The 17,725-nt window shown below is 37.6% G+C and overlaps 1 protein-coding gene across 11 annotated transcripts in view; it reads left to right on the forward strand.

The window, feature by feature from the left end:
* Window positions 1-17,725, forward strand: part of rap1gapa (RAP1 GTPase activating protein a) — a 91,202-nt gene that overhangs the window by 48,592 nt on the left and 24,885 nt on the right. For all 11 annotated transcript variants that reach the window (XM_053642595.1, XM_053642596.1, XM_053642598.1 and 8 more), the window contains exons 3-4: window positions 4,448-4,541; window positions 15,556-15,591. In XM_053642595.1, the coding sequence (XP_053498570.1) occupies window positions 4,448-4,541; window positions 15,556-15,591 (130 nt within the window). The remainder of the gene's footprint in view (window positions 1-4,447; window positions 4,542-15,555; window positions 15,592-17,725) is intronic.

A 17,725-nucleotide genomic window follows, 5' to 3' on the forward strand; every position in this document is an offset into this window, starting at 1 on the left:
CAATTTATAATAGTGCTAATAGTGAAAGCCTGAAGTCACATTACGAAGATCAGTAAAGAATAAAGAATAGAGTAAAGAATTGTATCCCACAGAGAGTGGAGCAGCTGAAGCTGTTCTCCAGTAATTACTTTTTCAGTGGACTGTGTGCTACAAAGACACCTTATCCCTTCCCACAGTAGGGTGTTATAGGCTGTAGAAAAGTAGCAGTGGAAAAGCGGCTATTGGGAGTCTAATGGGAATTTCTACTATGTCAGATCAGGATGAACAAGGAGAAATTAATAACCCTCTTCTACTACACTAATGCATGTTCTCAAGTGTGCATTTGGTAGTATATCAGCTACAACACTGATTCATGAGTCATACATTTTGTATTTAGAGTGCCCTCCACTAATATTGGCACCCTTGTTAAATATGAGCAAAGAAGGCTGTGAAAAATTGTCCTTATTGTTTAACCTTTTGATCTTTTGTTTAAAAAATTCACAAAAATACTCTGCGCTCATGGATATCAAACAATTGCAAACAAAACACAGGTTTATCAAAAAGTAAACTTTGTTAAACATAGGTGTGCAACAATTATTGGCACCCTTTTAGTCAATACTTTGTGCTACCTCCCTTTGCCAAGATAACAGCTCTGAGTCTTCTCCTATAATGCCTGATGAGGTTGGAGAATACATGGCAAAGGGATTTGAGAACATTCCTCCATACAGAATCTCTTCAGATCCTTCAAATTTCGAGGTCCACTCTGTTGGACTCTCCTCTTCAGTTCACCACACAGGTTTTCTATGGGTTTCAGGGGACTGGGATGGCCATGGCAGGACCTTGATTTTGTGGTCAGTAAACCATTTTTGTGTTGATTTTGATGTATGTTTTGGATCATTGTCCTGCTAGAAGATCCAACCATGGCCCATTTTAAGCTTTCTGGCAAAGACAGTCAGGTTTTCATTTAAGATCTGTTAATATTTGATAGAGTCCATGATGCCATGTATCCTAGCAAACTGAAGATGCTTGAGTTTGTTTTTGGATGACAGTAGAGGCTTTTTTCTTGAAACTCTTCCAAACAACTTGTGGTGATGTAGGTGACTTTGGATTGTAGTTTTGGAGACTTTCTGACCCCAAGATGCAATTAAATACTGCAATTCTCCAGCTGTGATCCTTGGAGATTTTTTGACCACTCGAACCATCCTCTTCATAGTGCGCTGAGACAATATAGACACACGTCCAATTCCAGGTTGATTCATAACATTTCCAGTTGACTGGAACTTCTTAATTATTGCCCTGATGGTGGAAATGGGCATTTTCAATGCTTGTGCTATTTTCTTATAGCCACTTCCCATTTTGTGAAGCTCAACAACCTTTTGCCGCACATCACAGCTATATTCCTTGGTCTTACCCATTGTGACGAACAACTAAGGGAATTTGGCCTGTGTGTTACCTCATATTTATACCCCTATGAAACAGGAAGTCATGGTTGAACAATTTCCTGTTCCTAGTCACCCAAGTGTACTAAAAAAAATTAAATATCAATGGGAATATACTTCAAATATATTTTTCTCATATGAATTCATAGGGGTGCCAATAATTGTTGCACACCTATATTTAACAAAGGTACTTTTTTTTATATAAACCTGTGTTGTGTTTGATATCCATGAGTGCAGAGTATTTTTGTGATTTTGTTTAACAAAAGATCAAAAAGTTAAACAATAAAGACAATTTTTCACAGCCTTCTTTGCTCATATTTACCAAGGATGCCAATATTAGTCGAGGGCACTGTATCCTTTGAGCGTTAATTTTGGAGTTAACATCATGGTACTGTACTTCAACCATAATACATTTCTTTCATCATTAGTCATAGAGATGATCAGTAAATGATGATCCATTTGGCAGGCTCTGGTCTACGATTCAGACTCACAGCATTATGAAGGATGGAGGCAATCTGAAGAGTTTGTTTTGGCTCCTGCCTGAAGTTCACTCAAGGTCATGCCTCTTTCTGTCTGTCTGTTTTAGCTCAGTGTGCCTTACAGATTTTATATTGTTTTACATGAAGTGCTTTGAAAGTGCTATGAAGGCTATGAAAGCAGAAAGACAGTATTATTTAACAGAACCCCCTTTATGTGCATTATAAGGGAACTTGAAAGTTAATGAAACCTGCATTGCATTCTATTCTATTCTATTCTATACTATAATTCTATTCTATACTTGGCATTTCTACTGCTGTTTATGATAATGAAGGTTCAGGAGGATACAACCCAAAGGAGGCATATCGGAGAATAACTGTATTTCACTCGAAAATGCCTGTCTGCTCCATGATGAATGGATTTGCCAGGCAGGGAAGGTCTAATGTAACTGGTGAAGGAGGTGCAACCTCCTAGTCAAGACCTGATCCCCAGAGATAGCTTCCTTAAAGTTTGTTTCCAAACTGGATTTCAGTGTTGCAGAGCACAGCAAAGAGGATCAGATAACTTTAATATGTGAAAGTGGAAAAAATGATAGGGTTTTAAACTGGTTTATTTGAGATTTTAAATCATTTTAAGGTTGTTTCAGGTTAAAAATGGGAATCAAATACGAATCATAGAGCTGTTTGATGAGTCAACAGTGACACTGACAAGTGCTGCAATACTATATTTCAAGCAACTAGCCAAAAACAAGTGCCAGATGGCTGTGGAAAGAAGAGAAAGTGTTCCAACTAAAAATATATACATACACGCAATAAAATGACCGCATTTTCATACGCTTTTTTCTGGAGTCCATTTGGATAGACAGTTCATTGTGTTTGGGATTCTCCTCAAGTGAATTCAGGTGCAGATTACATAATGATATAATCTGTATGATATAATAAGATCCCAAATAAATGTATAAAATAAAAAATAAAGCACTAATTTGCTTGTGCAGTCTGATCAATTTTGCATGCATTTGCAGGTGATTTACAAAAAAAATGCTGTGCAAATAATTTCACAGGTTGGGGGAAAAACAATATTTAAATGAAAATTTTATTTCAAAGACTTGCAGAAGAGTAAAACTGAAACTTACATATCATACATATGCATAATTGCACATTGAGTATAGCGCTACTTAAAGGCTCAGATGACTAAAAAGCTGCTATATAAAATATTATATGAATGCAAAATGAAAGAAAGTAGACCTGATCAAAACATATGTAAAAGAAACCTCTTTCACAGGTCCTGTTTAAATGCTGTTGGTTTGGAGGTGTGAATGTTCAGTGAATACTAAATATAAAGATTAAGTCATCATTTCAAGGAATATTCTTATTATATATTTGATAGTTTGAGACATAATAGTTTAATGCAGTCATTAAAATGAAAGAAACTGATTTACACAAATGTAACACCAGCCCTTCATGTTGTCTTATTATATACACACACAATAGTTTCAGACTGAGGTCATGAAGTCACTTTCAAAAATATAACATCTTCATTAAGGCAAACACACACAAACAAATCGCTGACAAGACATGCTATTTTACTCATGTAAAAAAAATGATCCTCTTCAGACCCTGTTAGTAAATCAGCTTGAACATTTTATGTCTAAATAGACATATACACTTACATGCACTCAGAGGGAAAGTTCTGCATCATCATAGTTCAAGGGCTCTCCGAAGATCTGAGGTAGAATGTTGCTCTTTTCAGTCTGTTTTATTCAGTACTGGCTCTGGAAATGTGTACCAGCCTGCAGTGTTCATTTGTTCCTTTCTATACTACATAAAGTTTGGAAACATATTTATATATTTAAGTTGGAGTCAGAAGTTCTGCATTTAATTCCAGGTCTCTAATGAGATGAATGGTATGCATTTGTATTCAATTTATATTACCTCAAGCAGTATTTTTGCAGTAACCTCATTTGTGCTGCTTGATGTGGAAAAGACTTGATCCCTTGAAGAGGACGTCCAGAATTCTTTAGGTTCCTGCTGAATTAGAGGGATATCTTTCAGCCTGAGGATCATACCACAGTTGTTTTCTGATGGGAAATTGAAGGTCATGCTTCAGCAGCTCACTCACATGGCCACCGAATCATATTTAGGCAGCATTGTAATACAACCTGTTTTGTCTCAGTCTCAGAATAATGGAATATCTAATTATGACCAGATGTAAAAAAAAAAAAAAAAAAAAAAAAAGAAGAGTCAGAAGAGAGAAGAACCGAATTGAATTACTCATCTCTCCCCTGCAGCAGATACCTCTTGCTCATCTTCCCCATGTGAAGAACTCATACAGATCCTGGAATCTGCTAACGAAAGTGCAAAGACTGCTGGGAGGTGCTTCCAACACAGCTGCATGGAGTAATACAAATGTCATCCCCCAGGCTGCCACATTGATAAAGCTTCCCCTCCTGTGACCTCACAGTCTTTGTGTTTATGTATACACTGTGTGTGTGTTTGTGCGTGAGATGTGATGCAGCACTGAAGAGCACTGCATCTGTCGCTCTCTGTTTGCAGGAAACAGGATGGAGGAGAGGCACGTATCTCTAGCACTCTAGACGCCACACTGCTCCAGGCTCCGCTGCCCTACACTGCCCCTGCATTCCTAAAGGTACTCAAGTACACACACACACACACACACACACACACACACACACACACACACACACATCGCTGCCTTTAACACTAAGCCTTAAATCCTCCCTGATGCCTTTAGCTTTGCCTTTTCCCATTGAACTTTAATCTATTGCCTGCAACATTACCAAAAGTCTTCCTACAGATGGCTCAGCTTTTGAGCACAACCTTTGTCATGGCATGAATTGTATCAAGTTTGCAAGCATGGTACTAACAACTGATACAAATTACTGACATGAGAGTGAGTTAATCCAGCGCTGTATGATTGCTTTTTTTTTTTTTAAATATCTGTCCTGGTTTTATTCAGTTCCTCAGTCACACTATTTGTTCCTTGAGACAAACGTGTAATTGTTGAAATAATGCACATTATAAAGCTTCTTTATTTCACACCAGTGGCTTGGCAGTTTGCTCAGAGCTCTAGGGTTCCGCCTGTGTCATAAAACACATTTCCTGCTCACTAACGCAAGGCCCTGCAAGAGATCCACTAATTATTTTACTGTATACAGTGCATTGTATGTGTTTAAATAAGAGGGTGATAAAGAAGCCAAAATGGTTTTTCACCCTTGCACATGTTAGAACAAAACAAAAACTCAAAAGCTTGTGCTATCATCTGCATACATTGGAGTGCAAAAGTTTGTGCATGGTTTGTGGGTGAAAGAAGGAAAATAAAGCTCTATCTTCTCCACAAATAAACTGTCAAATTAAAATGGGAGTGTAAAGGGGGATACGAAACTGATTTGTAGCTTAACATTCACAATTTAGTTACTTTTGGTAATGTAAGAAAGAACATCTATGAAACCGAACACACTTTTGCCCTTAGGTAGGAATTACTAATATCCCAAATAATCTGCATGGCAATGGGATAATTGATTTTTTTTTCCTTTTCCTTAGGCTAGTTATTGTTCGTAGTCATGGCAAGTTCAGATCTCAAAGAGAGATCCAGGGAGATGAAATGGAAACTGAATGTCAGCATACGCATATCCAATATAAAAAGCAATTACAGGCGGTGAGGTCTATTGAAAATTGTTAATAATACACCATTATTCAGAATAACCAAGTGTCTGTTTTGTTTAGAAGGTATGTGCCAATGAAACCTTTTTCACAGGCTGTATTTAAGTGCTGTTGGTATTGGATGTGCAAGCATGCTGCGAAATCCTAATATGAGGCTATCCTTGACACCTCTGTTCTGAGGCATAATATTGATAACGAATTATGAATGGTGCAATTTTGACTTCAACTGTATTTTCAGGTGCTAATTTAATTGGTTTTTACTGAGTCCTGTTTCATTTTGCACTTTTAGGTAGACACACCCCAAATTGCATATACATTAAGGCAAACATGTAAAACAGAAAAGACGGATGTTCTCAGGTTTGCACAGGCTTACACAGACAGACCTTTAGGAAATCGGGGCTTTATTGTCTTGTTGGTATACGTTAATATTCTCTCTCTTAGTCATTTTGTCCTATGGGTGTGCAAACGTTTGCACACAACTGTTTATTTTTTATATCATCTGCTCACAGAAGTGCTGTGGGTTCAAATATTTCATACAGTTTTATTTATTGGCCGTGTTTAGGCACAGTTTCACAGAGGGCAGCGCTGCTTCACAGCTCCAGGGTTCGATCCTGAACTCAGATTACCGTCTATGTGAGGTACCTCCCCCACATCCCAAAACCATGACAGTAGGTGGATTGGCTATTCCAAATTGGCCCTAGGTGTAAGTCAATGTGTATGTTTGCATGGTGCCTTGCAACAAACTGCTGTCCCATCCTGGGTGTATACTTGCCTCAATCCCAGTGTTCCCAGTACCTACTATATCCATGACCAGGATAAAGCGATTACTGAAGATGAAGGAATTTGTGTAATATAGCCTATGCAGCCCCAAAACAAAACAAAATATGCAGGCAGTTATCTAATACTGACTCAAACGTCATTATCCGTTCCTTATATTCAGGTGTCTTTATATTTCCAAATGTTTCCAATGCAAGTGATCAGAATGTATTTACATGTTATGTAGTTACATTTATATAGCACTTTTCTAGACACTCAAAGTGCTTTACATTGTGGGGGGGGATCTCCTCAACCACCACTAGCTCACTGAATCCTAGCCTCAGACTCTTTAGATGTGAGGCTGTGGCAAACCATGCTGTTTCCAGGATGTTGCCCGTATGTCTGATGTCCTGGCAGGGAAAAATAAAGGGTGTGGCTGGTCATTTGCAATGCCAGTCAAATAGCCTCGACTACGCTGAGTGACAAAAACAGCCAGACTCTCTAACAATAGTTGGAATTCTGCTCTGCGAGACTATATGGAAGAGGATACGGCATCCTGCATTATGGCTGAAGTGCAGAGACCGAAATATCTACGTGTAATCTGATACATGTGACTCCTACACTAAGGGAATGGAGCCTGAAAATTAACAAGAGAGAATATAGATGGTGTCAGGGAGCTACTGTATAAATCACTCATTCTTTAAAATATAGACAATGCATTTCTCTATTCAACTACTCAATGAAGTGTTTTGCATTATTCTACTTTGTTCTGCATTCAACATTATATCCCTCTGCAGAACTGAATAAGCCATGCCTCTGATTGTAATTTTAATCAGTCAGTTAAGAGTAAGTCATGTATGGACAGCTACTATTAAGCTATCGCGAAAGAGAATTTAACAGTCCTATTTGCTTTCTGCTTTCCTTTCTCTGCGGTCAGTACACACTGCATGGCTGTGATGCCTATCTGTGAGCCCCCGTCGTTCTTCACTCGAAGGGAATTTCTCACTTATTCATCCCCACCTGCTCTGGAAAGATAACATGAATTATTAGACTGGCATGGTCAGGGCCAGTATGCTAACAGGAGTGCATGGAGAATAATAATGTCTAATATCAATAAACAAGAAGAGAGCATAGGCTGTAAACACGTTAATTAATGGCGAGAGAGCTCAGACCAGGACCCAGTGCCCATGGGCCTGTCTGTGGCTGGAGGTGAGATGGAGTTTGACTAACAGTTTTCAGCCTGAGCTCTCAGGCCTTCACTCCACCAGACACTTTAGCCATGATTAGGATACAGGAGGTCCAAAGGACAGTGCTGTGGTATCACTGATTTAATTAATGCTGAGCCATGGAAGGTCATGGAGGAGGGAGTGTGTGAGAAAGAGAGAAAGACTTAAAGTCAGAGAGGGGACTGATAATCTTGATTCTGAAATCAGGTCCATCCTTAATTAATGATTCCCTGCATATAATTCTTTATTCCCAGACTAATTATACCAAAAAAAAAAAGCCTTCTTCATTCTCTCGCTCTCTTACATTGAAGAGCACTTGTTTACTCTGCTGAACTATTGTTGACTTTTACGATTGAAAAACTTACAGAGAAAAGACTTTTTGGTTTTTGGTAGTCATTATACTATTTGAGTGAAGCATGTGACAGATTATGTGATTTGTTTTATTTTTAAGAAGAATTTAGCATCATATTCCTTCAAAATTCAAGCAGCCAAAATGCCCACTTCAGAACAACCTTTCACGGTGAATCATGTACTGTAAATGAAGCGATCTGATATTGCAGATATGTCCCATGGCATCATGAATATGTTTCCACTGGAAAAGTGTTTTTAAATTGGCTAAATTGATTTTCTGTTTTACACCCAGATATCCAACCCTGGAGCACCTGTATTTAGCAGCTCAGCAGTTTTTGAAGTTATGACAGACTGCTAGCAATTGGCTCCCAACCTTCAAAGACAGCAACAAGTCCAGATCTTAAAATCTGGCACAGAGCAGAGGGGGGTGCAAAACATTAAAAGCTCGAGGAATGTGAAATCTGTATTGCTTTCTGATAATGATAATATTGGATTTATGACATATAACATGCATGCACAAATGAGAATAATTGGTGACTATTCTGAGAATATTGGAGGACTAATTGGGGAATAATTGCAGAATAATCTCCATGGACTTGTAAATTGGACAATCTTAATCTTAAAAGTAAAGTTTTTGTAAGTTTCCTCTTCGAGGTTCTAGCACCAGAACTCTCAGCGGCTTGTGACCATCGATTTTGGTTTGGACAACAATAATGACATTAATTTGAGAGGCTATCATACTTGACTTATGGTATGGGCTGCCATCTAGCGAAACTACACAAAAGTCATGAAACTAGCCCAAAAATGTAGGCAATAGGAATATAGAGACACATTTTGCCTTTTTCTTTCTCAGCCTTTGCACCATTGTGCACATATGCATTTCTGTTGTACAGATATTATCCACTCCATAATCCCTCTTTTCCTCAACCAATCTTTGCAATACATCATACCGTGTTAATATATATATATATATATATATATATATATATATATATATATATATATATATATATATATATATATATATATATATATATATGAATTAGTTCATTCCAATTATTGGCTATATGGATCCAAGATCTTGGATCTTGGGGACCATATTTTTAAACTAACCCAATTTAGCAACTGTGTCCTACCCTCTGCTCCTCTTCTGAGCATGGGGCAACATGATTTCTGCCCCCAATGGGCCTCTTTTCCCATTTTTGCCCACAAGCTGCAATAATAACTCTATGGAGTTAAGTGGGGCAGTAAGCATGCTGCCTCATGATTGCACAACATCTGTAGAAAGGTGACCAAATCAGCGGAACAGAACAGCGGATCTGTCAAATAGCTACCATTTTTTAGATAGTTGGTCACTCAAAAGAGGTCATTAGTATTTCAACAGAATTAAAAATATATGGAGTTGTGAATGAGGACTTTATGAAGATTAATATTGGCTGCCACTAGGGACAAGCCACCAATGAATATAACTTTATTCAAATTACGAGCCTGAGAATTACGTCATTCTCCTGGCATTAAGTAATGCCATTTAGCAGAGCACGTCTCTGTGGATTAGCTTTATCTAGTTAAATACAGACAGTCGGCTTTATTATCTCAAATGGCATTCATGGCTATCCTGTATGCTGATTTGTACTGCTGATGTAATCTGACTACACACTGATGAACTAGGGTGAATGCACTATAAGGACAGCAGCAATTGTATAACCTCTGACACAGTAGGACTTATTATTAACAATATAGAGTTTAATTAAGGCTGTGGATTCAGGTTTAGATAGAAGTCAAAACAATAGACAATGATTTGCAGGAAAGATTTCAGGAGCTACGAGACAAATGGAGTAACATAGCAATTAGCATGACACTTTGAGTTAGGGTTAGGGTTAGCAGGACCTGTGATGTATTCTACCACTTTGCACATGATCCAGAAGGCTTACCAATGCATCTATAGCACATATAACAGCTATATCACAGCCGAGGAGGTTTGCTGTGTCTTTGAGACAGTACCCAGACTCCTCACAGTCACAAGGTAATTTCATTATACCATGAAACCATGGGCTTCTCTCTCTCTAGACCATAGGTTCTGAAACTTGGGGTCTCACCCCCACTTGGAATGGACTCAGAAACAGATGGAGTTCTCTCTTTTTCCTATTTGTTATTTGTAATGTAGCTCTGTATATATAATTTATACTTATGGAATATTTTATAATAAACAAAACTGCCAGATTATTAGTATTATTTACATTTTGTTAGCATTTCAATTTGGAACTCATCTTAAGCTCATTTTACACCACATCCATCATGCTGTCATGTTGATCAATGTGACTTTTATATTGGCAGCTATTTAAAACACAAATTAGCATATTTGTGGCATGGCATGGTCATGTTTTCTAGCTAGTAACACTATGAAATTAAATATTATGATCACTGTATTACACTGTATTATAGTGGTGATACATGTTTATGATATTTACTGATATTTGCATCTTATACTATATATACTAAACCACATGCATGAAATTTACAATCCATGCCAATTCACTATGATTTTTTAAATAAGTAGACCTACCATTTCTACTAATAACCACTAGGAATTATTATGGGAGAGGATGAGGGAGAGATGAGATCAGAACACTTAGCCCTGTGATTTAGTATATAGGAAAAATAAGAGTGGACAAAATACTAATCCCTGAGGAACTCCCCCAATAAGAAAGTGAGGTAATGAGACTTCTCCATGGTACACGGTAGGATTAGTACTGCATACTCCATATGATGGAAACCATATCATGTCTAAGTCATGCTAGTTTAATATAAGTTATTAACGTTAGAAATATGCATAGCTTGATGCAGGGGCTTACTTGATGCAAAACTTATGCAAGATTTTTTTTTTGTGGGGGGCATAGATCTTTTATACTACAAACAGTTTAAATTGCACACACTTATTGATTTACATATTGTAGGGTTTTTATTTTATGCACTACCCATGATAGTCAATGAAGTAAGGAATGGGCTGTATACACCACAAATGACTGTGTGTACAGAAAAAATGGCTCTGTGTTATCAATTAAGAGTGGATTAGATGGCTATCGTGTACCAGTGATGAGCCTGATATTGAGCTGCACCCAGTCATCACTGTTTGTATAGTGCAATAATGTGTGTCTGTGTGTACTTTCTGAGCATATCTACAACACAGGATACTCTCATCCTAAATCCTTTTATGAGATGATTGCAGTTCCTTGTTTCCACGGAACTAGACGGCCCACGATAGACATCAACATTATGTTTATTATGGTCTTATTAAAAAGATATGTTCAGCTGCAGGTGGAGCACCATCTCATTGTGGAGAATCAATAAGCAGACACTGAGTTCTGTTCTGCTCTGTCGTTGTTCCATGTTAGTGTTCTTTTTTTCTCTCTGTATTTTATTTGCATTTGAATTTGAAAAGCAAAAAAAGGGATTAACTTGGGTGGTGCAGGCAAAGCTGTAATCAGGGGGAAGAGCTGCAGTGCTAACTCCTTATTAGTGCCCATTTCTTTTTTTATGCAATGTCTCAGCCACATCACCAGTAGAATCCTTCATTTAACGTGTCTGTAAGCAATGTTAGCAATTCTTGCTAACTTCTGCCAAATGTAACCACCGAAGGAGTCCATCTGCTTTCTTCATTCATATGTATTCCATACTGATTCATACACTGTTTTAATTTGTTGGGGTTTTTTTATGTGCATTTGTACACTACATCAATGTAAATATTTGCCATAGCTCTACATACAGTATAAGTGTTGCCTACATATGTTTTGTCTATATAATTATATAGATACCTACTTATGTAGTCAACATAGCGGCATAACGAGTAGGCATAGCTATTGTACAGTTTCCACAACTAACATTACTTTCTAACATTAGTTATCTAAACATAGACAGGTGACAAATTAAAGGGAAACCAGTGGGTATGTTGTGGAGGCATTGTGCTGGCAGGTTTTGAATACTCTTGTCCCCTTATTAAGAAAGAGTCACTGCAAAACAATACAAAACTATACTGATTGATCACCTATGGCCTTCATCTCAACCCAACTGAACAGATATGGGAGATTTTGGAGCGGTATGTTAGACCATGCTCTATACTACCATCATCAAATCATCTTTTGGAACAATGGTGTTCAGCACTCCAGTACAGTTCCAGAGACTTGCAGAATCAATGCCATTGAAGCTTTGAAGCATTTGAAGCATTGAAGCTGTTCTGACAGCTCCTGGTGGTTGATCACCTTAAAAAGGCACTTTATGTTGTTGTTGTTGTGGTTTTGGGGTTTTTTGCAAGGACGCAGGAAGTGGGGGTGCTGAGGAAGCTGCCGCACCCTTCACTTTCAGGATTCTTTTAACTGCACCTTCTAAATTAATAATAATAATATATAGATAGCACACACCACATGCATGCTGCTTGAAATTTCGGCACCCCCAATGTAAAATGGCTTCCCTCATCAATGTTTTTTGGTTTTTTTAAACAACCATTTATTGGGATTGCTTATTGGAACCATTTATTGGAGAATTCCAATATATTCTCAAATCTGCCAGAAGCCTGGCATCAGTTCATCATCTGGCATCAGTTCACCTGGCAAAATTCATCATCGTCTTCATTTTTGTTATTCCCTTATTTTTCCTTAATGCTTTTCAGTTCCTTAGGCTGTTTTAGTAATAAAATTCCTGGTCGGCAAACCACAACTTTTGTCTGAAAGTCAGGATTCTCTGCCAAGAACATTAATTCTTGGCTTAACTTAATTAATTCTTGCTCTCGTGTCATTTATTCTGCTTTGATAGCAATATAAATGTAAAAATTTATTTTAAAATAACCATTTTACCTTATCACCATTATACACTATATGGACAATACAACCAGTTCTGATGCAAACAGCCCTTGGAGGACTCTTTTTTTCCTCTACGTAGCACTCATTTTCACTTTGTAATTCTTGCCCTCAGAGCAAATTCAGCTAAACATAATCTCAAGCAAGGTTCGTAGTGGAAAAGTGGTTTAGTAGTGATTTATTTATATAATGTTCCACTTTTAGAAAGACTTCAAAATGGGTAATTTTGACCTGAACAGAACAGAAAGTGTTTTGATTGAGAGTCTCAAAGTAAGAATCTGAGCTCATTAGCCGTAAAGATAATATCTCATCATGCACCGGTTTCTCATATGCAGCTCCAAAAACTGATAGAAAGAAAATCCCCAGCACCTGTTGGTGTGGCACAGAGCATTAGAGCTCCATTGGGTGGGCTCCGTGCAGGCTTGTTGAAGTATAACCCGAGTCTCAGCTCCACCTCTACACCTCAGAGAGAGAGTACAAAAAGAGCTGCTCTGTGAGAAAGGAATGCAAGACTTGCCTTGCCAATTCCCACACCAGTCTGGAGAGAGGAAAAGAGAAATATTGGCCCTAACCTCATGCTCATACACACAAACACACATACAGGGTACACACACCTCACAGAGCAGTGCAGCGTTCTCTATCAGAGGCTTTCTCACACTGCTGTGATGGGACACTCTGCTGGTTCTCACTTTGGACTTTTCTTCTCAATCGGACAGAAACAGGAGGTCTTGTTGGAGGCCCAGGAAAAACATTTCTGGATCTGAACTAGTCTGGACTGGATGTAAAGTATTTTTTTTGTGTGTGTGGGTGTGTAAGAGACACTGGACATCATTTCAGAATGGCTATAAAAAGTCCAGTCCGCGTGACAGTGGGACACTGGAAAAGGCCTGGAACTGTAAGTAAATCTTTGAAGCCTGACAGCAGTCAGAGAGCAAAAATATAAGAATAAGAAGTGATGTTGCTCTGAGAAAATGTGTTGAATTATATCAGACTCTGAGCACTGCAGGCTAAAGATCAATTTCTGATTAGTCAGGTTGATTTAAAAAAAAGCATTTCGTCCCATAGCATCTCTGCTGTATATGGAGAGAAGTAATTGTAACATTTCACAGTATTTTTGCACTATTTTAAAGTCTGCAAAATTATCCAGAGCAATAAATTAATGGTTACCATGTAATAGTTGTATCCGGGAGCACTTTTTATTGTTGTGTTCTTAGCTTTGTATTTGCTTTGTATTATTTTAAAGCCGCCAGTGTTCATGACTCAGGCACTGTTTGCTGAAGGAGGATCACCTGAGCTGAGGATCAGGAACAGCATATGGTGCAGAGTTTTACTATTAGTCTTTGATAAAGCCTCAGTGTCTGCTGTTTCAGTTTGTTGTTTGATAGCTGAGAGGTATGAGAACCCTCCATAGAGCAATACACTAAATAGATCATCAGCTTCTCATCACACACACACACTCTCTCTATTTCCTTCCTTTTCTCTACGAGGTTGTGAAATTGTTATTTTGCTGGGTTGAATTTCTCAGGTTTTTGTTTTCAAGGCAGTAGGGTCTGTTTGCATATGGAGGAGGACTAGCACAATGTACTCAAACAATGTGACATGGTACACAATCTGTTTGCCCAGGCGAATGGGAAGAAATTCATGTAGAATTCATTCGACACACCCCTCCCGGAAACACACTGGTATCATGTCAGCTGTCTATGCATTGCTGTTCGTAAACATGAGGGTTGTGCAGTGTCATGCACTAGGACATTCAGTGAATTTAATATGAAAAAGTATAAACGATTCCCCTCAGAGTGTGGAATGAGGACGTGAACTCAAACCCACAAAGCCCCTAAACTTCAGCTTGTATTCTTATAAGCTTGAACATGCCTGTGTATAGAAGAGTTTTCTTTTTGTTATTATTGTTTAATTATTCTATGATTATGATATTATGATAATATATAGAAGAACTTATTAACAATATAAAGTAACTCATATTGGAATAATGGAGTGATTGAGACAAGTGTTAGGATAACGATATAAATCCTAGGATAATTCATATTACAGAAAGAAAACACTAGTATGGGTTAAAGACAATAAAACACAGAAGCAGTTATAAGGCTGGGAAACAAAGCTGGGAGTTTACGCTAGAAATGCATGATAAAATTTTAAAAGGAGAAGCAAAAACAGCAGAGCAGAAATAACCAACCTTATGAAGGTGAGACACAGAACAGGTCAAGACTTTAGGGTAATCAAGCAATGATGGGACTTCGACAGAAAAGCACATAGAAACATTTGCTTTATAAACAAATGAAGTGTGTTTTCAGTTTAATGTGTCCAAACCTTTGCCCGGTAGTGTACATGCCTTAACTTTACAAAACATTGTAGTATAATGATGTGATTATGGTTACATAACACAAGTGATTTAACATCGAATCAGTGTTTTAACACTAAAGATAAGCAAGGGGCCTTGCTGACCACTAATGCTGACTTATTGCTACTAACATCGCACTCCAACAACCTCAGCACCAGCTCCTCCTGTTCTAAGACACTTCAGTGCTTCATTAAATAAAAAATATAATCTTTTGATGTCATTTGTAGAAATGAAGGCCAGTAAGGTCACGTTAATACAGCAGAGCTATAGTGGCGTAATCAGGTGAAGCAGTGTTCAGTGCAGGTAGCTGATTAAAAGAGCTGCAATGTGTTCACTGTCTTCACTCTTGCTCTACTTAGACAGTGTAACATAATTCAGGGTTCAGCTCTCACATGTGAGTTTTATCATCACTCATCTCATTTCCTCTCCCCCCTTTTTCAGACTACTGATTTATTTGAAATGATTGAAAGAATACAGGTAAAGTATTGCTTTTATTATCTAAATCTCGCTCTTCCGTTCTTCATATTAGATGTCTTCCACTAACCTCAGAACCAGCTCTCAGAACTGGTTGCCTAGACATGACTTGTTTGCTTTCCACTTCTTGTAAAGGAAAGCTTTGTAGATAATGAGAAAACCCTGTTTCATTATGTTGTCCTATGCTTTCTAATGTGCAAGATTTTCTTGTTCGTTCTTCGTCAATAAGTTTGTCTGTAAACTTAGAGGAGGACCAAATCGTTCATCATTGCAGACAGCTTTGTGTAACACGGCTGAGTAATTAACTTATGATTAAAGCAGTTACTCATTTTCATTATTCATCGCTCACAAATAGGTGATAGACATTTGCATAACAATAACTTTATTTTGCATGATATTTTATAGCCCCATTCGGATGGTTGTAGTTTTGCATCTATTACAGGAACTGTACTCAGTGATTTTATTTCCGTTCATTTTTTAATCCATGCACATTTGAGAAAATTCCAACCTACAATATATAGTATATGGCTTTTAAAACACTCGTATTATTTTAGTACCAACTGGGTAGACATCTGGTCTAATAACAGTCCGAAAATTTTAGTCCCAATTGGATAAACATCTGGTCAAATAATTGTCTGATCATTTTAGTTTTGTCTGGATAGAAGTCTGGTCTGAGAATTGGTCTGATAAATGTACCGACATCTTTCTCATTATACAAGCAATTGTTTCGGATCAGAGCAGAAATAATGACATCATATTTAGTCATATTTGAAGTTGTTACATGAAGAAAGTGTTTATACTTCCAGTGTCCAAAAATAATGTATGCTTTGGAAGAGTGTTATATCATTTGAAGTCAATCAAACACATGAAGTCAATCAAAAAAAAGATTGCAATCCCGCTGTTACAAGTTGTTATAAGCAATTGCAATGGCAGCTACAGGCCACATTTTGTATTCACATACATTATGCCACAATATCATGACTGTAGTGTTTTGTTAATAATTTCATCAAGTATATGATTACATCACCATGTGTGACACAAAAGTCTGGTTTTGCGGGAGAGGAAACCTGCAAGAAAATCATTCTTTTGCCTAAATTTAGATGTGAGAGTATTATGATGGTAGACATCATCTTAGGAAACTAACACCAGTCCATACAGGATTTCGTTGTTACGGCAAAAAATACTTGATTTTGCTGCGACATTTTTTTTTTCCCAAATGTACAACTTTGCAGCTGAGTTTTTTGTGTTTGAATTGGCGAAATCGCAATCGCACAAAATTGTTTTACATGGACTTTTGCAATGATGTTTGTTGGTAAATTAGACCTTTTAGCTGTACTTATGTTCGACGCACATGAACTGACAAGAGCTTTGGCTGAATACACGTTGTGCTGATGTCACATGACGCATCTTGGCCCAAATCTGCAGTAATTTTGAAAAATTGCAAGCAAGGAGTTTCCCTGATTTTGCGTTAATTTCTGCGATCGTAAAATCCTGGAGGGACTGTAATACCATCCGAACAGGGCTGATGGATAGTGCAGCTGTAATGCCTAGAATTCATTCTAGTGGAAAAAAAAAATTAAGAATGGGACTGCAAAGAAGAAAGCACATCATAGACATTCCACTCCAACAAGAAACAGCTGTTATCACAAAATGATAAAGATGCCTGTTTGCAATGTATCAGCAGATAAACCAAAAATCCAGTAATCTGAATATCGCCCTTGTGCTTTTCAAACACAGACACACCTATCAGTAGCATCTGAGCCCATACAAATACACACACACAGCATGGTGGTTTGGCCTGGATATACAGTACGCACGTCTGCAAGTCCTCACTGTATGAAAGTGACATGTCAAATTGTTCATGTCAAAGATTTTCTATACTTTCAATGATATTTTTTCTTAATATCTAACACACAATTCTGTAGTAATTGTGTAATTTCTTTCATTGTTTCACTCTTTTCTACACTTACTGATATTCACTTCTCCTTCTTGCAATACACTTTTACTCTCATATCTACTTGTGGTTCATGCTGTTGGTTCCTTTTTATAACATTTGGGTATGTCTATACAGTAATAGAAGGGTATCTCCGTAAAAACGTATAACATGCATAAGTATTGAATTACATTTATAGAAGAA

This window comes from Ictalurus furcatus, chromosome 15 (assembly GCF_023375685.1).
Source record: "Ictalurus furcatus strain D&B chromosome 15, Billie_1.0, whole genome shotgun sequence".
Taxonomy (NCBI): Eukaryota; Metazoa; Chordata; class Actinopteri; order Siluriformes; family Ictaluridae; genus Ictalurus; species Ictalurus furcatus.